The 26,551-nt window shown below is 39.0% G+C and overlaps 1 protein-coding gene across 1 annotated transcript; it reads right to left on the reverse strand.

Annotated features, from left to right (window-relative positions):
• Nucleotides 1–1,392: 1,392 nt before the first annotated feature.
• LOC123774089 (sodium-coupled monocarboxylate transporter 1) lies at nt 1,393–25,670 on the reverse strand. The gene is made up of 12 exons (XM_045768231.2): nt 25,100–25,670; nt 22,026–22,308; nt 20,594–20,727; nt 15,807–15,995; nt 14,000–14,154; nt 11,866–12,006; nt 9,763–9,981; nt 9,472–9,590; nt 8,330–8,484; nt 7,845–8,071; nt 4,841–4,941; nt 1,393–3,309 (listed from the first exon to the last, which is right to left on the reverse strand). The coding sequence occupies exons 2-12, from the start codon at nt 22,267–22,269 to the stop codon at nt 2,900–2,902; spliced, it is 2,094 nt and encodes a 697-aa protein (XP_045624187.1). The 5' UTR covers nt 22,270–22,308; nt 25,100–25,670; the 3' UTR covers nt 1,393–2,899.
• Nucleotides 25,671–26,551: the final 881 nt, after the last annotated feature.

Here is a 26,551-nt window from a genome sequence, read left to right on the forward strand (position 1 = left end):
ATGATGTAATTTAAGAAGAAGGTTTTGGTGGTTGACAGTATCGAAAGCTTTACGCAGGTCCACAAATAACCCAACAGGGAACTCATTTTTATCAAGAGCTGTATGAATCGAGTTAAGCATACTAATAAGTGCATCGTTAGTGCTTTTTTTGGGCCTGAAGCCATATTGGCAAGGGCTAAGTATATTGAGTTTGGCTAGATATGAGTAAAGCTGCTTATAGATTAGTTTTTCAAAAATTTTTGACAAGTTTGGCAGGATTGATATAGGTCTGTAGTTGTTAACATCTGTGAGATCACCACATTTGTGGACAGGCGTTACTCTCGCTTTTTTTAGAATATCTGGAAAGGTTTGGAGTTCAAGTGACTTGTTGAAGAGCAAAGCAATAGCAGGGGCTAAAGATCTGGAGGCTTTTTTGTAGATTAAAGTTGGGAATAAATGGAATCAGGGGAGAAAATACCTGCCTCAATACAAAAAAATCAACTTTGACTAAAAAATCAGGAAAGAACATGAAGTGTAAGACTGATCTATTAGCCTCCACTGGCAAAATCTGGTTACAGCACAAGAATATTTTCCAATATTCCTGAGTGTATGAAGTAATTACAGAGCTCAAAGTACCTCATACCATTTGGTCTGAAGTCATTTATAACAGGGCAATCACAGATATAGTGTTTGGGAGTATGTCCCAGCTCTTGTTCACATAGTTTACAATTGGAATGTTCACCATTTATTCATTGAGTTATTATTTAATATTATTTAGTTATTGTCCTGGTAGCAGATTTTTGCTGGGTGATGATTGGCTTGAGGTAGTTTGCAGTGGTTGAACCCCATGCACAGATACCATATGTAAGATAAGGATAGATTAGCGCGTAGTATAATGAGAGGAGATCAGGTTTGGAACATAATATCTGAGTTTAGAGAGTATACCAACCGTTTTTGAGACTTTTTTGGTAATTTGTTATATGTGGGTGCTGAAGTTGAGTCTCTTCTCTATGTATAGGTCAAGGAACTTTCCATCCTTTTTATTGATGATGTTAACATTGGCTATCTGAAGCTGAATTGCTTTTATTGATTTGCTTCCAAATAATATGTAGTAGGTCTTTTCTATGCTTAGTGTGAGTTTGTCGGTTGCCATCCATGAGTGGACTTTTTTTTAATTCGTTGTTTACAACATTATTTAGTGAGTGTGGGGTTGGGGGTCTGAGTAGATGAAGGAAGTATCATCAGCAAATAATACAGGTTTAAGAATGTTATAGGGACAATAGGCAGATCATTGATGTATATAAGAAATAGGAGAGGTCCTAGGATGTTGCCCTGTGGCACTCCTACGATTAATGGGAGAGGTTACATCATTGATGGCTACATATTGGTGTCTGTCACTAAGATAAGATCGAATATAGTTCAGGGCAAGGCCTCTGATTTCATATTTATATTTATTTATTTAGATATATACAAGAGTTGTTACATTCTTGTACTGCCACTGTAGCGTTTCGGGCAAGTCCTTATCCTAAGTTCCCTGGAATATGACCCCCGCGAAGAATCGTTTAACAACCAAGTACCCATTTTACTGTTGAGTTAAACAGAGGCTACACTTAAGGATTTGCGCCCAGTAAATCCTCCCCGGCCAGGATACGAACCCATGACAAAGCGCTCGTGATATTGGCGAAGTTAAAGTAAGAGGTAGTTATGGTTAACAGTATCAAAGGCTTTTCTCAGGTCAATGAAGAGTCCAATTGGACTCTTTTATTATATTATTATTAAGAGCTCATTTATTATATACCCCATATATAATAAATATACTCCTGTGAGCGGTAGTGAACCCTATACCCATCATGCGAGCTGTTGCTGTTGTTTAAGATTCGCTACCTGGAACAAAAAGTTCTAGGTAGCACGGGCTATGGTGAGCCCGTAGTGGACAGATTGATCATGTGAGCGATAGTAGACTCCATGCCTATCCTGGGAGCGGTTTAGACAAATATAATCCATACCTGTCCTGTGAGCGACAGTGGGAACAGTATAGAGGCACATACATTGTGACAAACAATATTGTGGCTTGTTGAACTTGAAGATATTGCTGTTTTTATAGTAGATTGAAATACCTAGAATTAACTCGGTTTGAGGCTTAATAAATATCAGTACTTGCTATATCTTGCTACCCAATCCCCCAATATGTGTACCTAAGCCATACAACTTTACCATTGTAATCATTGCTATCATCTTATATCAATATTGAACGAATATTTTACTGCATTATACCTTGAAATAATCCTCAAATTATAATACAATGTACCTGTTGATAACCCTTAAATTTTACTTTAATGTACTTACTAATCTTTGTCAAATTTTCTTACAATGTACCTGTTAACATTTTATTAAATTTTACTAGAAATTATCTACTTAAAATTATATGTTAGATTAAGGACCTGCCCGAAACGCTATGCGTGTTAATGGCTTTACAAGAATGTAAACACACCATGCTATGTACCCTCATAAACCCAATGTACCTTCTTGTATATATATATATAACAAATAAATCAATCAATAAATCAGGCTTGTGCAGCTTCAGCTGCCTTGTCAAGTGTTAAACAGTTTATCTTCATCTACCCTGTCAATTCCATTGAGAATCTTGTAAGTAGTGACCATGTCTCTTCTGCCTTCCAGTGTCGTAAGGTGCATTTCACGCAGCCTTTCCCCGTAACTCATGCCTCTAAGTTTTGGAACTAGCCTAGTGGCATGCCTCTGAACTTTTTCAAGCTTCGTCTTGTGGTTGACAAGGTACGGGCTCCATGCTGGGGCCGCATACTCCAGGATTGGTCTTACAAATGTGGTATTGTGTGTGTGTGCGTGCGTGTGATTTTTTGGGGGGCGTGGTTTAACATGGCCACCTATGGAGAGTATCTGGTCAGTAGGCTCGGTCACTGGTCTTGTCCTGGTTGCTGGTCTGTTCCTTAACTTGGTCCAGGAAAGTGGTCTGTTCCTTAACTTGGTCCAGGAAAGTGGTCTGTTCCTTAACTTGGTCCAGGAAAGTGGTCTGTTCCTTAACTTGGTCCAGGAAAGTGGTCTGTTCCTTAACTTGGTCCAGGAAAGTGGTCTGTTCCTTAACTTGGTCCAGGAAAGTGGTCTGTTCCTCAGCCTTGTCAGTGGTCCGGAGCGGGGGAAGCATGTGTACTCCAGTCACCTTTTCCTCTGGAGTGATGGCACTCTGGGGTTCCTGGCCGGGTTTCCTCATTAACCGTCCCCACAGTCGCCGGTAGAGACGTGCGCAGGTTGCGTTCACGACACGCGGGTCAACCTCCCCTGGAGCCAGTGGACCTGATATATGTCAATACAATTATTCCAATGGCAACACACTTTTAGAAATATGTATCTAATAACAAGCAGTTAAGACGTGTACAGCTAAGCAATTTTTCCCACTTTCTGTGATATTTATTGTTCAATTGTTTAATTGTTTAATTGTTGTTGTTCATATTTATGGTTTTCCGTTAATTACCCTTGTACTACACTATACTTTGTTGGGTTAAGACTCAGCTATTGATTCCCGCCTTTCCAGGTATCGGTTATTTAATACAATGACTCCCAATCTACATAACTCTTATGATGTTTTTATCTATAAGAATGTTTGGCCGAGGTCGGGTCCAAACACTTAGGGCTAGCCTCACCCAATTTTGCAGGATGATTGTTGAGGGGTAGGTAACCAACATGGGTGGGTTATTCCCCGTGGGATTCCCCATAAAACTGGTGGATTTTGCCCTTCTTTCCTCCACCTTGGAAAAATACAAAATAGAATGTCTGTTCGAGGTTGAAGGGTCTGACACTTGAGGTTAGCCTCAAGTGACTAGCCTTTGCACCGTGATTGCTGTGGGGTACATTCCCAACATGGTCAAGTTGAAGTCGCCATAGTTCAAAAAATCCTCATGCTACAGTTACATACTGAATTTCACGATGATTGTGGCATTGGCCACCAACTACAATCTGGCTAAACGCTTTGAAAACAATCTTAAAACTAATATTTTTCATACAATACTGTACTGATCTTGTAAAAATTAACATAAACAGGACATGCCCATGGCCATACAATTATTCTAACAGCAAAACTTTTAAAAATAGAGTATGTATCAAATAACAAGCAAATAATCTGCAGCAGCTATATTTAGCAAGCACTGCTACATCTGCTCCACATAGCAGATGAGGCTATAAGACTGCCAGCCCACAGTTTGTTGTTATTACAGATTCAGCTACTCGGAACAAGTTCCAAGTAGCACGAGCTATGGTGAGCCCGTAACTTACCAGGCACAGGAACGGGGCAACTAGCACGGGCTATGGTGAGCCTGTAACTTACCTGACACAGGAGCGGGGCAACTAGCACCAGCTATGGGGAGCCCATAGTGGACTTACCTGGCACAGGAGCGGTGCTGAATGTGCTCAGCCCACAGCATTGAGACGGAAGATATATTCACAGAGAAGTGTAACCCGCTTCTCGGTGTATATTCATCGAGAAGATTAGGTTAGTCCTGGACAACATTCAGGACTGGACTGACGAGCATTTGGCCTTTGTTGATGAGGACGAGCTGTTAAAATGATGAATGTGTCTTTGAGGTTGAGCGCCAGATGGACGAACATTGCCTGAGGATGAGTCGGCGAGTCTTGTAACGTGTTCTTCATTCTTAAAATGATGTGTCGACTGGATTAAGGAGCATTCCGCCTTTGTGTATGAGGTGGTGTTGAGTGAATAAGTGAGTCATCTGTGAGCAAGCAATTACTAATTAACTATGTGTTAGTCATGGATAAGCGAGCGGGTTAACTGTGGGTGAGAACTGTGTAAGCGAGCAAGTGAGTGAGTTACCTGTAATGAACGAGACGATGGAGCTGATAATGATGGTGTTGAGGACGCTGATGACGCCAATATAACAGTAGGATATGTCGTACATGGTGTGGCCGGAGCTCCTGTGGACACATACAAGACCGTCAGTGGTTTCAAAGCGTTATATGACAAAGAGTGCTGGGAAGACGGGACACCACGAGCGTAGCTCTCATCCTGTAACTACACTTAGGTAATTACACACTGTCACTCTTACCCTGGCTACTGTCCATCCACACCCTCTTTGAACACTCTTATTCCCCAGATAGTGGCCACCCAGAGATCTGTAGATAAGTCACATTCACTCTTATCCCAGTTACTATCTCTCTATAAAACTCTGAGTTGCAGAACTAATCCTGACCTCAAAGCCTTCCTAGATGGCTGTAACAGGGCCCATGAGCACCACTCGAGAAACAAATGTTGTTGATATTTCCTGTTGACAAACTACATTTTTTTTAACAAAATAACAACAAACTACAAAATTTCCTGTTGACGAAATATCAACAAATCCTGTTGACGAAATATCAACAAATCCTGTTGACGAAATATCAACAAATCCTGTTGATATTTCGGTTTTGGTTGAGTGACACTCGAGGAAAGCCGTAATTGGCATGCAATAAAAGGGGGTCCTAAACAAATGCAATTAAAATGATGTATATCTCTTAGGCAATTTAAAAAAAAAAAAAACAATTAGCATCACGTAGCCTAGTTCTTAAAAATGTCCTCATCCTAAATGTTCCTGTGAATATTAAATATTGTATCTGAATTCATATCGTACTTGCCTCTAAAGTTACAGAATCTAAATTTATTTATTTATTTATTTATTTATTTATTTATTTATTTATTTATTTATTTATTTATTTATTTATTTATTTATTTATTTATTTATTTATTTATGCATATACAAGAATGTACATAAGGAATGTGAGGATACAAATATGGTAATTACAGTCTTGTAAAGCCACTAGCACGCGCAGCGTTTCGGGCAGGAAAGTCGAAGTCGAACAGTCGACTTCAAAAAATTGAAGTCGTCTGTGTCATTCCTCATTAGATATCACCTTAGAAAACTGTTCAATGCAACATACGAAAATGGCATATCAGAAAGGAACTATTAAGACAGGAATTTCCTTACGTACTTTCGTATTTAATGATACATCTTCAGAAGGATGTATTATTGATTCTTCAGAAGATGTATTATTAAATACGAAAGGACTTAAGGAAATTCCTGTCTTAATCCATCCTTCGTGGTCTGACATTGTCATATATATATATATATATATATATATATATATATATATATATATATATATATATATATATATATATATATATATATATATATATATATATATATATATATATATATATATATATATATATATATATATATATATATTAATTTTTTTTATATTTTCCAGTCTACACAAACATCTTCTAGCATCTGGAGTGTGAAGAAACACTTGATCACTTAATCTTCCCATTCGTATTGTTCAACGTTTCGTCAGCAATGTGTCTAATCTATCTAACCAATGCCTAAATATGCACAATATGCTAATATATAAGAATACTAATTTCGAGAAAATTCCTATTTTAAATGAACAGCATTTTAAAATTTATGAATGAGTCTTTGGGGTCGACCTCTGGATGGAATGGACAGACTGAGGACGGGTTGAAATGCTTCACTCACCTACTTCAAATACAAATAATCTCCAATAGAACCTAAACACCGAACCTAACATAGGCTTGACTAAACATAAAACTTTAATACATAATAATATTAATTTATACGTAATAGCAAACTTATTTTTATATACAATACGTTAAAATTGATAAATGCGTCTTGGGGGGGACGGCCGCTGCTTTAACGAGCCTGGCCTAAGGACAGGTTGAATGTTTCACTCACATACTAAAACCTGATTTACCTGAGGGGCCACTAACCCTAGTGGCCCTCTAACCACTAACCTTAATGGCCTTAACGAGGACTGGAAGCCGGCGGCTTGTCGAAGGTTTTCCCCGTTTGCCTTGATTATCTTTTCTAGGTATACAAGTTTTCCAAAAAATACAAATAATCGCAAACTGAACCTAAACACCTAACCTAACCTATGCCTAACCTAACCTAACCTATGCCTAACCTAACCTAACCTATGACTAACCTAACCTAACCTATGCCTAACCTAACCTAACCTATGACTAACCTAACCTAACCTATGCCTAACCTAACCTAACCTATGACTAACCTAACCTAACCTATGCCTAACCTAACCTAACCTATGACTAACCTAACCTAACCTATGACTAACCTAACCTAACCTATGCCTAACCTAACCTAACCTAGGCCTAACTCTACATAGAACTTTAATGAATATTAATTTATATATAAGAACAAACCTATTTTTCATACACAGTTAAAATTGATGACCGAATCTTGGGAGGGGGGGAGACGACCGCCGCTTTAACGAGCCTGGCTGGAGGACAGATTGTGGACCACCACAACACAAAATTACGGGACAGTATTTTCAAGTGATTCAACTCCCTGTCCGGGTGCATTCAAGTTTTACGGTCAACTATTTCATCAAGTCCAGGCTCAGACAACGGAATATGCTGCATCATATTGTTAAGTCAGAGAACATCCCTTACTTTTGTTGTGTGGTGGTCCAGTGGTACATGACCGAAATGCTGAGCATATTTTGTGGTTTTGTTAAATATGCAACTACTATACCACTTAAGTAATCACTATAATCTGATGCTTTGTATATCTTACAAATATAAATATTATTTTATCATTAGTATGATTTCTTCCCTGGTAACCACTTCTCTAGTCACTATGACCTCCTCGACACCTACACTGATGTGTACCGCTGAAGGCTGTGCTGCTGACTGAGCACAGTTGTTATTTAGTAAATACAGAGGTGAGGTAGTGGGCTTGGAAGGGAAAGAATAACAATAATCATGAGCCCCAAAAAAAGGAAAGATGTGTCATATGACTGACTCAGATGCATGAAGGGTCCCTGTGTCGTTGTGGACGCCGAAGACGCTGCCGGAGAGGGTGTCGTTGAGGCCGAAGAGAGTGTCTTTGAGTGTATTATTATAGAGATTCTCTGGACAGCCGAGAGTGGAGAGGGGCAGCTTCTCCGGGTGGCCGCCGCCTCTCACAAACTTGCCGATCGTCAACCACATGTTGAACACTAAGGCCAGGAAGACACCCACCGCGGCGCCCTGCAGGAGGGCGGGAAGGCTCTTATGTCTCTCAAGCTTGCAGGCGATGAGTCACAATAACGTGGCTAAAGTATGTTGACCAGACCACACACTAGAAGGTGAAGGGACGACGACGTATCGGTCCGTCCTGAAAAATTCTCAAGTCGATTGTGAATGGTCGACACAATCGACTTGAGAATGGTCCAGGACGGACCGAAATGTCGTCGTCCCTTCACCTTCTAGTGTGTGGTCTGGTCAACATCCAGGAATGCTCCTTACCTTTTTGCCGACCCAGGGAGCACAGATGCCCGTGAGGAACATGCCGGCGAGGGGACCCCTGATAGCACCCTGCAGGACATTGGTCACGTGAAAGATGGTGCCCAGACTGCCCACCAACAGCCCCAGTAATATGCCTATTACTCCCATCATCGTTGCTGTCTCACGTCCATGAGAAGAGAAAACGCTTTGGGTTATGTTTAATTATAACATGTATGTGAGAGTGGAGGTTTTTCCTGGCAGATACTGACTCGGGTCTACTTAAGACCCTAATCCCTCCCATAAATCTCTAATAATCTACAGTGACGCGGTCACCTAACGTGCGCTTATTAAACTATATGTGGCAAGGACGACAATACATGTGTTTAGTATGTATTATGATGTACACCAGAATGTGGGCACATATGTGGGCATGTGTAGCTCAGGTATTTGTTGTACCTTACGATGTGACTGTAGATCACATTGGTATTGTACTCCTCCCATGACACCTCACAGGAGTACTGTGTACCCCATGACACCTCACAGGAGTACTGTGTACCCCATGACACCTCACAGGAGTACTGTGTACCCCCATGACACCTCACAGGAGTACTGTGTACCCCATGACACCTCACAGGAGTACTGTGTACCCCATGACACCTCACAGGAGTACTGTGTACCCCCATGACACCTCACAGGAGTACTGTGTACCCCATGACACCTCACAGGAGTACTGTGTACCCCATAACACCTCACATGGGTGTTGTGTACCACAAACCATCACACTATTGTGATTTGGGTTGGCGCAGGAAGTGGAGGAGGTCATCCCCTGCACCACAGTACTAGCAGGCATCATGGAAAATATGACATGTGGGTATACCGGCTACAGCTGGTGCCTTCCAAATGAAATTCAAGTTCAGTGGAACTTTTGGCGATGATATTTGATCACGTCATGAGTGAATCAGTAGGAGACACCACAGTTCGGTCCCACTGTATTAATTTAAACTATTCTCACTGATACAGCCAGGCATTACAAATTCGGTTTCTAGATAATACAAGTTGTTCTAAAATAGGGACGAAACTAATTACATTAACAAATATATTAGTCAATTCAAACTGCAATATCAAGGTATATTTCAAGGTATATAAGACAGTATATGTATTACATAAGAGCTTGATAATGTTGGTGGCGCTGCGATCGGTGAACTTCTTGAAGTAAGGTCTGTCCTTGAGGAAGTCGACCCAGATGATGCAAGCCATAGCGTTCCCTTGTGACGACAGTGAACTGTCATGAGAGGTAAAGATGAGCCATAGATAAAGATAACTCCCACGATAAAGGTCACCCATATAACCTAACTATAACCCCCCGCCGCAGCTCAGTAGCCTCATATATCGTGTAAAATGCATGTATTTATTTGATCATTTACCAGAGGAGAGGTGGTGGTGGAGCTACTGACCTGAGGACGCCGCCGTACACCGCAGCCACAAACAGGCCAGACATACCCGTCAGGTGCCTCAGCTTGTCCGTCACCAGGTACGGCACAATCTGGTCAGGTTTCTCAATTCTTCCAGAGGTGAGCGGATCACAGTCTCTGTACACAGCATAGGCTATGAGGCCGGAGAAATAGAAGACACTCCACAGCATGAACAGACCCACTAAGAACATCGAACACAGTCTGTAGGGAAAGCAAGAGGCACGCTCTAAGTAATAATAATTCCACTATTTAGAACTATTTTTTGGGGCATGGCGTTTCTGCTTAGGTTAGTCGGACTCTTTGAACATCATATATGTGTTTCTTTTGTGGTGTCTTTGGTCTCTATTGCAAGCCTCCAAGAAGAATTTGAGGTCAGGATTGGTACTGCACTTTAGGGTTTTAATAATATTTTAATAATAATTAGTTTTAGTCTTAGTGTTTTTCCTGCCCGAAACGCTTTGCGTAATAATAACTTTAGGCATTTTATGTACTAGCTCTATCTATGTATCCATCAACTTTTGTATTTCACCTTGTATGTATGTACTTTACCTGAATAAATATTTGTATTTGTAATATAGAGTACACTTGCGAATATGAGTATTGCTTTATATTCGTCATGTTTAAGAATGTTAATAAATGTACTGCTTGCTGTCTGAAGTTGGAGTTTGTTGTTTCTGCGTTGAGTTCTGCTCATTTCTGAACTGTGTTTAGTAATTATATATGTCTGAGGTAGTTTTGAGTGATAGATGTCCAGGCCAGGATACCTTGGATAAGATATAGATAAATATAGCGTTACTAGGCTAGAGCGAAGTAAACGTTACTCGTACAAGTTGTCCTAAAATTAATAACAATCTAATTAAGCTTCATCTATGAACTGCTCGGCTTAGACTCGGTTACAAGTATCTCTGGGAATTCTCATTATCTGCCGATGTAGATCTGACCAAATATAAACTGTGTCAACAAAATTATTCGCACATCCTCCGTCACTATGTGATGGAGTGCGAAAAAATACGTGAATTTAGAGACAATTCTATAACCAATGTTCCAGCGATGTGTAAATATTCCATTCAAAATGATCTGCTACCAGAAATTTTAGCCAAATATCCCCAGTTTGCTAACTGTAGGTAGTAACTGAGTGATTGTAACCTATCCACCGCTGCCCACTTGATGGGGGGGGGGCAGTGTGCAGGACAAACATATCAATTGTGACACTAGCTCTCCACATATGTCAGTTGCTTAATTTAGAACCTGTACTTGTGGTCGATCTCGAACCCATTGTTGATGTGACGACTTATACTGAATTTTGTAACTAGCTCATCAAGATTGTAACTTGCTTAGCTAAATGAATTGTGGGGTTCAGTCCCTGAGCCAATTATGTGCCTCTGTAACCCTTTCCACTACCGCCCACAAGATGGGTATGGGGTGCATAATAAATGAACTAAACTAACTAAACTATGAATTATATAAAAAATAGAGCAGTCTGCGGTAAACCTTACTGAAAGTGTGCCGAGATTAAATGAAGTCATAGAGTGTGTGCTATTTTGCTTTTTCAGTGTATATAAACAGCGATTTTGTTTAGTCATCGACAATGTTCTGGACTTAAGTATGCTCGCTGGTTGGTCAACAGCCTCTTGTGGTGGCCTTCACAACTCTTCTGCCGTGGGAAGACAGTGAACCCAACACCAATCCATTGAAGTAAACTTTTAAAACTGTAATAACCACATCATGGTTATTACACAGGAAACAGTCAACACAGTGTAATCAAAATAGTGTGATATATCTAAGAGCAGATCAATAGAATGGACCTCGCGCTTGAGGTCGTCCTGGGGACGCAGAGGGGATGACAGGTTAATGCCACGCAGCGTTCCTGAGCATCGTTCAGTAAACATAACCTGAGTACTGGAGCACAGTGGCACATGCAGGGCTATGTGCTGCCACCTATGTTGTTCCTTGTATACATTACTGATTAACATAAAACAGCAGCAACCTCAGCCAAAAACTAACTTTACAGAGGCAAAAAGTTATGACTAAACTACAAAGGTGAATTCGGTGGGAAGTTGAGATTGATGGGGAGGATGAACTTACAACTGGGAGAGCTGGAGACTCTTGACGGAAATGAACCTCTGGAACTGGGCCTGGTTGAAGCCAGCCATACTCTGCACCATGTAGACCCCCAGCACCAGCGTCGACCAGAAGGTGTGACGCTCAAAGGGGCTGGTGTCCATGCTGCCCGCGTCGCCACCAACACCACCATCACACCACGGCAAGGAAGCACCATTCCATACGAAAACAAATGAGAAAAATATATATCATGAAAATTCAGCTTGTTACGCAACTTGGCCTACTAGGTACAACATTTAAATTATTCACCTGGAAACTCTGAGGCTCAAACTGCCGACCACAGAGCCACCAACACCTCTTAAAAGGAAGGATTCCAGATACACCTATATGATGCCCAACTGAAATCCTTTCTTTTAAAGGGGTGTTGATGGCTCAGTAGGTAGAGCGGCTGGCTACTATGTTTTTAGTTTTCTAGACCAAAAAGCTCGGTAAAGGTTGGCTGAGGGGTGGTCGGCGGTTCGAGGCTCCGAGTGTCCAGGTGAATGAAATGTTATTATCCACGATATGGTTTATTATTATTATTATTATGCAATTGGCACCTTTGGTTGCCTCGGAAAAGGAAAATAAAGAGTATTCAGAGAACACCTTGTGGATTCTCACTGAACACTTTAATATTTTCTTCTGCCACCCTTCATTCTTTATATATACACAAGGCTTATATCGAGGCTCCCCCAAGGTCAAACTAATGACCCTCCTCTAAGATGCCTAACTCCCAGGTACCTATTCACTACTAGGTGAAGAAATGTATTAGATGAAAGGAAACCTGTCCAGCCATTCCTGCCCCACCCGGGATCTCGCATTGTGATTCGAGAACGAACCCAACTGTACTAAAAATAATGTACTAATGTATTAATAATAATTGTAATGTACTAATCTTAAGTTCAGTTCTTGTACCGGTAATGTTAATTATCTACAAAAATTCGATGAAAATAATCAAACAGAGGAAATACAGTTACATGAATATGGCTACAGATATCACAAAATTGCTATGGAGAGTTTAGAGACTTAGATGACTGTATTGCCCTCCAAAGTGACGTAGACAAAATTAAGTGAGTGTAGCAACACATGGCAGATGGAATTCAACGTAAATGAATGAAATATAATGGATTACATTACATTTAATGGATGCTCTCGGACGTAGGTTCGAATCCACGTCACGGCCCTTGTGGATTTGTTCATGTAATGGATTGCTGAATAAGAGAGAACAAACCGCACCTAATCTATAAATTATGTGAAATGATATTAGAAACTTCTGACAATGAAGGATGAAGGAGTATTCTGGGTTGAAAGTTGCCAGAGAAGCCTACGCTACTCTGATGTCCAGGCCAAAGTAGCCTAGGCTACTCTGATGTCCAGGCCAGAGTAGCCTAGGCTACTCTGATGTCCAGGCCAGAGTAGCCTACGCTACTCTGATGTCCAGGCCAGAGTAGCCTAGGCTACTCTGATGTCCAGGCCAGAGTAGCCTAGGCTACTCTGATGTCCAGGCCAGAGTAGCCTACGCTACTCTGGCAAATTTTAAAGCTGCGTTTCAAAATGTGGACAAAGATGTGGATATTAAAGAAACTGTTCACATAACATATGAGATCAAAGCTGAAAAATGCAGTAGTAGTGTTGTGCCCATATCTCAAGAAACTCAAACAAATAAGAAAAGGTGCAAAAACAAGATACTAACTGACTCCCAGAACTTAAGAAGTGACAGGAGGCGTTAAACTTGCCAAGATACAAGATAAGAGGAAAAGAGGAGATATGATCACAACGTTCAGAATAGTCGCAGGCATCAACAAACCAGACAAGGAAGAATATTTGAAATCTGCAGCTTCAAGAACAAGAAGACACAGATTCAAGCTAAGAAAACAAAGATGTCAAACAAACATACGAAAGTTCTCTGTTGCGAACAGTTGTCGAAAGTTGGTACAATGGGAAGGTGGCGGAGGGCAAAACCGTCAATAGTTTCAAATCGTTATATATGACAAAGATGATTATGAAAACGGGACACCATGAGCAACATTCTGAAACTACAGTATACACTAGATCCCCCCCCCCCACACTCACACCACAAACAAAATAGGCCAAGTTGCAAGTCTGACTCATCACTCACTTGAAGAACTCGATTCGTCCCCCTTGGTCAGCGATTGCCCACACGTTGGCCGGGCCGCCCATGTACTGGCAGCAGATCACTGACACCACCAGCACCCCACCGAACATCAGCAGCGTCTGCACCACGTCCGTGTACACCACCGCCTTCACCCCGCCCTGTGCAACATATAAAGTTACCCTCTAACCTGCTAAAGTGTCACTCATTTAGCACCGCTCCTGTGCCAGGTAAGTCCACTACGGGCTCACCATAGCCCGTGCTACTTGGAACTTGTTCCGAGTAGCTGAATCTATAACAACAACAACTGCTAAAGTGTGAACACGGGAGACATCTCCCGTCACGCAGGGTGCAGTCGCACCTCCACAGATCTCCAGTATCAGCTCTTGATACTAATAATGACTCCAAAGGGCCACCACTTACGGGGTATTCATGCCCGTGCCACATTTTGGGTGGCTTAATCTTCATCAATCATCAATCAATATGCTAAAGTGACAATGACAATTGAAAGCACAATATGAGGGGATCCGTTATCACACTATCTTGAGAGGTTATCTTCAAGATGATTTCGGAACTTATCGTCCCCGCGACCCGGTCCTCGACCAGGCTTCCTTTTCGTTACACATCCCCAGGAAGCAGCCCGTAGCAGCTGTCTCACTCTCATCAGGGTGAAAGAAACTTTGCCCATTTGTTTCTGCCTCCACCGGGGATCGAACCCGGAACCTCAGAACTACGAATTCGAAGCACTGTCCACTCAGCTGTCAGGACCCCCTGACAGCTGAGGGGGGCACTAGGAATATAGAATTGTGTTAACGCATGCACAATAATAATAATAATAATAATAATAATAATAATTTTTATTAACATATATGCAGAACATGATAGTGGTAAAATATTTATCACAGAATATACTGTATATATATTTAATAAAGCCACTAATATGCAAAGCGTTTCGGGCATAACTTATATTAATTCAGTTAAATTATTTATAGGTACGGTATAATGAAGTAAACACAATACTAAATGAGAAGTAAACTGACATATAAATTGTTCAAGAAATTTAGCAAAACATATACAACTTTTAAGTAGGAAATAATGTAAAAAATAATTAGGAGAAAGTGTACAAATGTAATGGGGTAATACTTAAAATTAAATGAAATGTTTTTTTGTTTAATTGTTGAAAGATATACAAATAATTGACAGTTATACAAGAGACATTTATAAATAGAAATTATTTTAACAGTACATAGTTATAAATTTTAAAACTGTAGACGAGATTTAGAACAAAATTATAGAATTTTTTTATGATATTTAGAAACAGCAGTATTTAGTAACAGTATATATATAGTAGTTGATAATTAACGTTCACGATGAGAGCCAAACACAGGCTGACATAAAGAATGAGAAAAAGTCAGGAAAATTTATTATGTAAAATTAATAAGGTAGGTCTTAGTTTCTCTATTAAACTGGCAGAGAGAAATACAATTTTTACTATTAGACTCTGGCAGCTGTGTTTACAGTATATGGAAAGTCACACACAGATATCTGTAGCATGCACAGAAACACCACTTAGCAATGTGTAACAAACATTGAATCAGTCGCACTACTATTCTCACTGTCAAGCATATGTATATTTAGTATACTGCATATTTTTTTAGGAATTCAGTCATTGTCTTTTGAATATAAACAGAGAAACAATGCCAAGATCAAGAAATGGTAGTCAATGTACCCAGTTGAAACAAGTCATCAGTGCCGGTATATGTGAAGGGCAGCCGAGCTCAGTGCGGTCAGGCATGCAGGCAGGTCAACTTACGATGGTTATATAGAAGGAGCAGATGAGGCCCATTGTGACGACTGAGGCCCAGATGGGGAGGCTGGTGACGGAGGAGAGGGTGAGGGAAGGCGCGTACAGACAGATCCCAGAGAACACAAACGACCCAAGCAGCTGGATCCCTGTTGCTATCTTGCGCAGTGCTCGTGACTTGAACCGCAGCTCTATGTACTGTCAGGCAGGGAGAGTTAACCGGGGTTGGTCTTCAGGTTGTGGTAGAGATTCTCCATGGTAAGTAAAGGCTCAGAGGTAAGAGAGATCATTAAATCAACAATGATACAGGATGTAAGAATCAAACAGGCCATGAAATACAAGAGACAAGAGTTGAAGAGGGAGAATTCAATGATAATTTATAACCTATCAGAGCCAGAGGGAAACATAGCAAAACAGAACAAAGGTTGACTTGAAACATAATACAGAAATTCCCACCAAATTTTGGCCAAGAAAAGCAACCATGAAATTATACAATTTTTGAAGGCTAGGAAAGTTTTAGAATGGACGGTATCAGAGAAGGTAATCTTTAACAAAAGTATTCTAGTGAAACATACATATACTGACAGAAAAAATAAATTAATTAACAATAATACCACAAAATATATATTAGTTAGGACATGTGCAAGGCATTCATGAAGGAAGCGATAAAAATCACACATAAAAAGACTTATAAATATATTGCAAGAGGACAAAAAAATGGCCCAATGGTTAATAAAAAGAATCAGCAACTCGGGGAGCAAAGGCCTCAATACAAGAAGATATTGGATCTGCAGTCTATTCTTCTAGCCAGAAGAGTAGGCATGACTGTCTAGCTCAACATACTCTTCCCATCCTCAGGATTAGGCTTTGGAACAAATAAAATCACTAACCCAAGTGACATTACAGCATACTTGGTTATTAAACTATTTGGCGGGTCGTATTCCGGGGGAAATTAGGATTAAGGCCCTGCCCGAAACGGCATGCGTGCTAGTGGCTTTACAAGAATGTAAGAACGCTTGTGTATATATATATATATATATATATATATATATATATATATATATATATATATATATATATATATATATATATATATATATATATATATATATATATATATATATATATATATATATATATATATATATATATATATATATATATATATATATATATATATATATATATATATATATATATATATATATATATATATATATATATATATATATATATATATATATATATATATATATATATATATATATATATATATATATATATATATATATATATATATATATATATATATATATATATATATATATATATATATATATATATATATGTCGTACCTAGTAGCCAGAACTCACTTCTCAGCCTACTATTCAAGGCCCGATTTGCCTAATAAGCCAAGTTTTCCTGAATTAATATATTTACTATAATTTTTTTCTTATGAAATGATAAAGCAACCCTTTTCTCTATGTATGAGGTCAATTTTTTTTTATTGGAGTTAAAATTAACGTAGATATATGACCGAACCTAACCAACCCTACCTAACCTAACCTAACCTATATTTATAGGTAAGGTTAGGTTAGGTAGCCAAAAAAAGCTAGGTTAGGTTAGGTTAGGTAGGTTAGGTAGACGAAAAAACATTAATTCATGAAAACTTGGCTTATTAGGCAAATCGGGCCTTGAATAGTAGGCTGAGAAGTGCGTTCTGGCTATTAGGTACGACATATATATATATATATATATATATATATATATATATATATATATGTCGTACCTAGTAGCCAGAACTCACTTTTTGGCCTACTATTCAAGGCCCGATTTGCCTAATAAGCCAAGTTTTCCTGAATTAATATATTTTTTCTAATTTTTTTCTTATGAAATGATAAAGCTACCCATTTCATTATGTATGAGGTCAATTTTTTTTATTGGAGTTAAAATTAACGTAGATATATGACCGAACCTAACCAACCCTTCCTAACCTAACCTAACCTATCTTTATAGGTTAGGTTTGGTTAGGTAGCCGAAAAAGTTAGGTTAGGTTAGGTTAGGTAGGTTAGGTAGTCGAAAAACAATTAATTCATGAAAACTTGGCTTATTAGGCAAATCGGGCCTTGCATAGTAGGCTGAGAAGTACGTTCTGGCTACTAGGTACGACATATATATATATATATATATATATATATATATATATATATATATATATATATATATATATATATATATATATATATATATATATATATATATATATATATATATATATATATATATATATATATATATATATATATGTCGTACCTAGCAGCCAGAATGCACTTCTCAGCCTACTATGCATGGCCTGATTTGCCTAATAAGCCAAGTTTTCCTGAATTAATATATTTTCTCTAATTTTTTTCTTATGAAATGATACAGCTACCCGTTTCATTATGAATGAGGTCAATTTTTTTTTATTGGAGTTAAAATTAACGTAGATATATGACCGAACCTAACCAACCCTACCTAACCTATCTCTATAGGTTAGGTTAGGTTAGGTAGCCGAAAAAGTTAATATATAAAATTAATATATAAAATATATATATATATATATATATATATATATATATATATATATATATATATATATATATATATATATATATATATATATATATATATATATATATATATATGTCGTACCTAGTAGCCAGAACGCACTTCTCAGCCTAATATGCAAGGCCCAATTTGCCTAATAAGCCAAGTTTTCATGAATTAATGTTCTTTCGACAACCTAACCTACCTAACCTAACCTAACCTAACTTTTTCGGCTACTTAACCCAACCTAACATATAAAGATAGGTTAGGTTAGGTTAGGTAGGGTTGGTTAGGTACGGTCATATATCTACGTTAATTTTAACTCCAATAAAAAAAAATTGATCTCATACATAATGAAATGGGTAGCTTTATCATTTCATAAGAAAAAAATTAGAGAAAATATATTAATTCAGGAAAACTTGGCTTATTAGGCAAATCGAGCCTTGCATAGTAGGCTGAGAAGTGCGTTCTGGCTACTAAGTACGACATATATATATATATATATATATATATATATATATATATATATATATATATATATATATATATATATATATATATATATATATATATATATATATCAAACTAAAAATTATCCCATATAGTGTTGTGATCGGTCTCACATATTTATATAACGCTGAGCTTAGTTGGCCATATCTGACTGACTTCTTGCGTTTGGTAATACGGGTTTTTAGATACTTCGGCCCTAATAAATTTTACTGCAATCATTACAAGGAATCTTATAGACTCCGGCTCTCTCAGCTTATCTTTTTTTCTGATAGATAGACTTTACTAATTCCTTACCGATTTTATTTGGGTAACTGAAAATGAATTTTGTTTTACTCATTTTGCTTAAGTTCTTAGCTGTATGTCCTATGTTAGAACTGTAGGAAATGACGAAGCTGTTCTTAGAAGCGATCTCCTGCTGGCAAATAACACCAGTCTGGTAGAAATTTGCTTTTGGCAACTTTTAAAGCTTTGCCCAGGAACCAATTAGAGTTTCCTACTTTATTCAGTTGATTGTATTTCAATGTCTAACCACGAATGACGATGAAACGTGCAAATACTTAACAAACAAACCGTGACTAGCTGTGCTTGTAAATCATTATGTTATTAGACTTGAAAGCAAGTTTGCATATACTAACCAATGCAAAGAATTACTGTCCTACTAAACATACATAAAAAAAAAAATATGCAACAGCTTACTTCAAACTGATCAACATCAATAATTAATCATTGTAAGCCTTGTAATGGCATGTACATTAGTCATAGACTTGGTCTAGGCTTGCAATAAATGGAATTTTAAATCCAGTTATGATGTGGCTACTAAATCGTTCATTACAGTAACATCGGCAGCATATAATATGCTGGCAAACAATAAAACAGCATTTAAAAGCCTAAATAACGAATATTTCTACACAATCTATACAGCTTAAGTAAAACCAATACTACAATACATAGTACAACCTGAAATTTGCACCTCATGAAACACAATTCAAACAAGAAAATATATCACGCAACAAGATTAGTGCCAGAACTAAGAGAACTAATTTATAAGTATAATTTAAGAGAAATAAATCTGACAACCATGTTGGGGAAAAGAAACAAATATTATCACATCATGTAAAATACTGAAGGGAATTAACAAGGTGAACAAGGACAGCCTCTTTAAGTTCAGAGAACATAAGACAAGAGGAGGTCAGATCTTACCTATGTGTCACAGGACACTTAGGTAAGAACTGATATAAAAGCACCTACTACCACCTCCCTACCACCATCACCAAGGCACTTCACCTTGTTACAGACCATCACCCGACATCCTGTAACCTTCCCAGTTCAGACTACTCATCAGCATCCTCTCCGTCACCGTGACTGGCAACAGTCCCTCTCTAAACATACTTTTTGGTCAACCAAACTCATCCTGCCCCAAATACGACTAGGTCGAAGCTCCACGAAAGCAAACTTTCATCCCTTAATTTTGATTCTCATCTCTATCAAATAAGATTTACAATTATATTTATAATTACATTTAGAATTAAATTTAGTTAAACTTAGAAATATATTTACAATTTTAATTATAAATTTGTTTACAATACAATTACATTTAAATGTTAATATTGTGCCTGGCTGACACCAAGCACAGAGCCAGATTGGCACCAAACACGGTGCCAAGTTGACCCCAAGTACATTGTCAGAAAAACTATTCTTACCTCAAACATGGAGACAAGGTGGAGAGGGTACAAGACCGGCAGCATAATGTTCCTTATCATCAGGATACCAAATATGCTTCCAACAAGGGACATCGTCAGCTGAGTACCGTAGAAGTACACCTCCGTGGCGTTACCTAAGGACGGTACTCGCGTTAACAAGTTATTCACAATTCAACTGCAGATGACATGGCGTAGAAAGTCCCCAAGATTATCTTATCATTATCTACTGTAGGTGTTAGTGTAGAATATAGATGCGCAAGAGGTGTCCTAGATACCGTAAATATAACAATATCAGAATTTATGGTGGAGAGTTACGAATATTGAAAAAAATACTTACAAATCTGGGGAAATTTAGTGTATAGGCTACCAAAAGCAGACAAAAAAATATGACATCAATGGCAGACTTGACTGGACCTGTACTATCAGAAACATACAATAATTTCAAGGGTTTCACTAAGGAAGAAATAGGAAAAAGGAGGTTTCTTTGGTAGGTTAATTATGATCGAAGAGTTGCTAAAGATTAATGAAAGGAAACTTTTAAATTAGAAAACGAAAATGAAGATCTTAAGAGGTAAAACTAATATTCTACAAGGAAGCATTTTGAAGCAGCAGGAGGAAAATATTGACTTGACTAAGAAACTTCGCGGGCAGCTCAACTGGAGGAGGTACCAAGCTACTGAGCTCAGTACCTAAATTGGGCCTAACAAGGGCAAGTTAAAGCTGAAGAATAACATTAGTAGTTTATTGCTAACGCTTCTATAGATATGAATCCCAGAATCCTTTTGCTGATTTTGAACATTTATGCATTTTTTTTTTAGGTTTAATATCCCTAATAATCATAACTCCCAAGACTTTTTTGCATTCAGATTGGGCAAGGGGAAGGGAACTATCAGAAGAAACCGCCAAGCCATTACGACTATATAGCACTTGGAAGGGGTCAGGATAAGGATTTGGGATGGGACGGGGAAGAAAGGAATGGTTCCCAACCACTTGGACGGTCGGGGATTGAACGCCGACCTGCATGAAGCAAGACCGTTGCTCTACCATCCAGCCCAAGTGGTTGGTTAATTTCAACATTATTTGCTGATATCTACTATATAGTCGTAATGGCTTGGCCCTTTACCCTGACAGTTCCCTTAACCTTGCTGATATCTAGTGACTTATTATTATGTGCTATAGAGTATATAGTCTTCAGGGTTTGGTGCCTTCTTTTGACAATTACTTATTCAAGTTCAAGTATGTTTATTGAGACAAGAAAAAAATACATCTCAATGGGATAGAGTAGCTTAGGCTATTTCTACCCTTAATTACATATTAACATTACCTGAGTTTAGAAGCCTACATTAGTCATACACGTCACAACCACACCTTTATTATAACACCTTATAACCAACATACCACTTCACTACAACTATATTAGACGTATACTTACCGAGTATTGATATAGCAGATATAGATCCACCGAGGAGTGAGAGGGCCACGGGGAGGACCGGCATATTCCGTCCCCCCAGCATGTACTGCTGGGTGGAGGTGCCGCCGCGGCCCTTCCAGGCACTGTACACACCGATACCCACCGACACCACCAGCAGCAGCACGAACACCCCATAGTCCACCAATGTGAACTGTGACTCTCCCATCACCTGCTCCCTCTCCGGCGGCGCCTCCGTCACGTCCATCCTCCCAAGAGCAAGTTTCCCCAAGGGGCGTCACCAAAGCTATTTCAAAAGTGAATATCATGGTGTTAATTACACAGGTTGATCACCTTGACTCATTTGTGACTGCTGGAGTGGAGTTGGATCCCCAGTTGAGATAGTACTCTCGGTACCATTAGAGTAGATATATGAGAACAAATGCAATTATATATATCAGAATATAAAATTAACTTTCTCGCTTTCAAGCTTCGCAATTTCAAGTTGATTAGTCTTACCTAAGTCTTACCTTACCTTCGCAATTTCCAGCTGATATTTGAGTAGTCTTACTTAAGCTCAGAGCCCCACGTTTTTCAGCATTAAACTACATTTGACAATCTTTCATCTATTATGAAAGCCTATCTAGAGCTTCTTGTAGCGATTTTTAGTCTTCTGAAATTATTTTCTCGCCCTCTTTTTGTATCTTATCAAGAGCGAGGTTTTAAATCAAATAAAATGATAAAACAAAAAAAAATATATATATAGGGGGTGGTAGGAGAAGACAATTAGCATGTGAGAGGTGGCACGGGCATGAATAGCCCGTAAATACCCAGAAGAAACTCTGCTCCCATTGTAATGCATCGAAAATTAAGGGAAGAAAATTAAAGCTAGTGAGGGAGATATAGAGGTGGAAGGGGAGGCGTGAGGAAAAGTGGTCGGGAGAAAGGGAAAGTTTAGAATGAGAGAAAATGGGAGGGGAAGGACAGAAAAAAAGAGGAAAGTGCTGCCACCATCCATTCAAGAGTATTTTATGAGACAAGTGGGCTAGATTCACGAAGAAGTTACGTAAACACTTACGAACCTGTACATGCATCTTTTCTCAATCTTTGGCGGCTTTGTTTACAATTATTAAACAGTTAATGAGCTCCGAAGCACCAGGAGGCTGTTTATAACAATAAAAACAGTTGAATGGGAAGTTTTCATGCTTGTAAACTGTTTAATAAATGTAACCAAAGTCGTCAAAGATTGAGGAAAGATGTACACGTTCGTAAGTACTTGCGTAAGTACTTTCGTGAATCTGGCCCAAGGACTAGAACTTGTCTGTACCACAATATTGTCTGATGTTATAAAGTAAACACTGTACGAATGTGAATCATATAGTCAAGAATCTTTATGACATGATCTTTAGCAAGTACACTTCAGTGTGCTCTCCACTACCTTTCACTATATCATTAAGAATCCAAGATCTAGCTACCAGAACTAAAGACAATTAAAAAATAAGTTAGTCAATTAGATATTTATTATTATATTTTCACTCTTATGGGTATCATAATTCAACCATTTTACTTGATGTTCAAATGTCAACATTAATGTAGAATTTGAGTCACCACACAAGAAATTCAGAGCGACTACGGCTGACTGCCCCTGAAAATCACACAACACTTAAATTTGAAAACGCCATATACGTCAACCTTATAAGTTCACTCACCAAAGTCTCTGAGATTAAGTTGATGGAGAGGAGGGGGTAGGGGGGATAGTATAGGTGACAGACAGTCCCCACCTGGCCTCAGACAAGCCTAGAAATTCAAATAGGCTGCTGGAACCTCTCTGGTGTAGCGATCTATGTCAATAGTACAATTCCAGGGGTATTTAAGAGGGAAACGGGAGCTAGACTCCGCCTACCAAGAGATAGCCTCTGGCTATCTTTCTACCACACCTAGACATTGGCTTGTTTGATGCAAAGAACACAGCCGCCCGTCTGCAATTATCAGCTTAGCAGAGAGCGAGGTCACCTGACGCGACCTGACCTGAAGGCAACCTAAGACAACACTCCAAAGATGTGACTTTAGAATGCTAAAGGCCGACAGCCTAGCTTTGGAAAAGTCAAGATAAAGAATGTTAATCTTTCCCGCTATCAATTGCTAGAAATATATAGAATAAAATAAAAGAAATTGGTTTAAGCATTTTCAAGTTTAAGTATATTGAGATAATAATATACGTCCCAAAAGAATGAAGTACCTTAGGCTATATCTACCAAAGAGCGGCCTTTTTTAAAACCATATTGTGAATCACTTAAAAAAATCACTTTTCCAACATGTACACAAATCTGTCACCAGCTGCTGCAGGTGTTGAAGCCTAGTAGTGCTCTGGGGTGGTGGAGATCCTAAGTGAGGGATAGTGCTCAAGTGACGATGGTAGAGCATTGATGAAGATTAAGCCACCCAAGAGGTGGCACGGGCATGAATAGCCCGTAAGTGGTGGCCTTTTTTGAGCCATTACCATTAATGTATATAGAAACACTGAGATAAGGACTGTTCCTGAACAAATAGCCTGGATGTGTCACAAAGGAAAGGTTGATGGTATTCTTGAGAGATATAAGAATTTTGCACCAAGACTAATATTTTGTTGAATTATCTGCATGTCTCTTGCAAATTGTCTATACAGTATAACTAGGTCATAAAAGTATTTGTGTGTACGTCTGATACCATACTACTTGTGAAGGAGGAAATGTATATGTTTATCTCTCAGAATGTTTGGTAACATGTTTATTGTTTGTGATGTGTGTCTATGTATGTACTAACACGTTGTACTGAACGGGGTGAGAATAGCTTGACCTACCTCATCCCTTTGTGTGTATTTTACCTCAATAAACTTATTTCAATTTCAATTATCAAGAGCTGATACTGGAGATCTGTGGAGGTGCGACTGCACCCTGCGTGACGGGAGATGTCTCCCCCGTCCATGGTAGAGCAATAATAGGGCAAGTGTTATGGTGTGGTGACGGCGTTATTGATGTGTTATTGATAGTTTTACTTATCAATGACTATGGGGAAGTGATATCTAACTCTTCATGCTCCACCATGAGCTTGTTGTATACCTGTGGTGGCGGCGGCGGTAGATGGGTAGCGGTGGTGGTGGTGGCGACGGTAGATGGGTAGTGGTGGTGGTGGTGGCGACGGTAGATGGGTAGTGGTGGTGGCGACGGTAGATGGGTAGTGGTGGTGGCGACGGTAGATGGGTAGTGGTGGTGGTGCCGACGGTAGATGGGTAGTGGTGGTGGTGGCCGACGGTAGATGAGTAGTGGTGGTGGTGCCGACGGTAGATGGGTAGTGGTGGTGGTGCCGATGGTAGATGGATAGTGGTGGTGGTGCCGATGGTAGATGGATAGTGGTGGTGGTGCCGATGGTAGATGGGTAGTGGTGGTGGTGCCGATAGTAGATGGGTAGTGGTGGTGGTGCCGATGGTAGATGGGTAGTGGTGGTGGTGCCGATGGTAGATGGATAGTGGTGGTGGTGCCGATGGTAGATGGGTAGTGGTGGTGGTGCCGATGGTAGATGGATAGTGGTGGTGGTGCCGACGGTAGATGGGTAGTGGTGGTGGTGGCGTGGGCAGCGGTAGGTGAGTGGTAGGATGATAGTGGTGGTGGTGGTGGTGTGGGTGCTGGCAGGAGCGGTGAAGGAGTAAGACTTAACGCAAATTTCATTGCTCGCGGTACTTGATGGCAGTTACGCATGCGCCGTTTCTCTCCAAGAGCAGGCGCCAAATTTGAAGTTCATTATTTGTGTATAAGTTATCTTTCTTTTCCTCGAACCTATAGCTGTGTTCCAGCTTACAAACTGTCCCACAGATAACATATTTTGTGTCTGGTTGTGTTCTACCTTGAAAAATTACCTCCTCTAATTACTCAACACAAATCTGTTATTAGAACAATAACAAACTCTCGCCCCAGACAGCACTCAGCCCCCTTAGTTAAATCTTTGAATATATTTATTAATTTATTTATTTATTTATATATTGGATAATAAGTCACTGCACATCCTCTCAAGTGTACTCTATATATTTATCCTGATCTTAAACGCTTCCTGGAAGGTTGTAACAGAACCCATGGGCACCACAATAGAAATAAATACCTATTTAATATTCCAAGAGTGCGCCTTAACCAAACTAGAAATGCTCTGCAAATCAAGGGACCCAGAATGTGGAATGACCTTTCGAATCATGTCAAAGGCTGTACCTCTCTCAACCAGTTTAAGAGAAAAATCTTAATTTAAGAGAAAAATCATTCTTAATCTTAAGGATTAAGAATGGGGAAGTCAGGTTAGAACAGGAATTCATACAACTGGTTAGAAATGTTAAAAAAGAGATTAGGAAAGCAAAAAGAAACTATGAAGTTCGCATAGCAGAGCAAGCAAAGTCAAATCCTAAAGTTTTTTTTCAGTTATATCGAACTAAGACTAGGGAAAGGATAGGTCCATTAAAATCTGAGACAGGTCAAATAACGGATAATGACAAGGAGATGAGTAGTATTTTTAACAAATATTTTATATCT

The sequence above is a fragment of the Procambarus clarkii genome, chromosome 10 (genome assembly GCF_040958095.1).
Source record: "Procambarus clarkii isolate CNS0578487 chromosome 10, FALCON_Pclarkii_2.0, whole genome shotgun sequence".
Classification (NCBI taxonomy): Eukaryota; Metazoa; Arthropoda; class Malacostraca; order Decapoda; family Cambaridae; genus Procambarus; species Procambarus clarkii.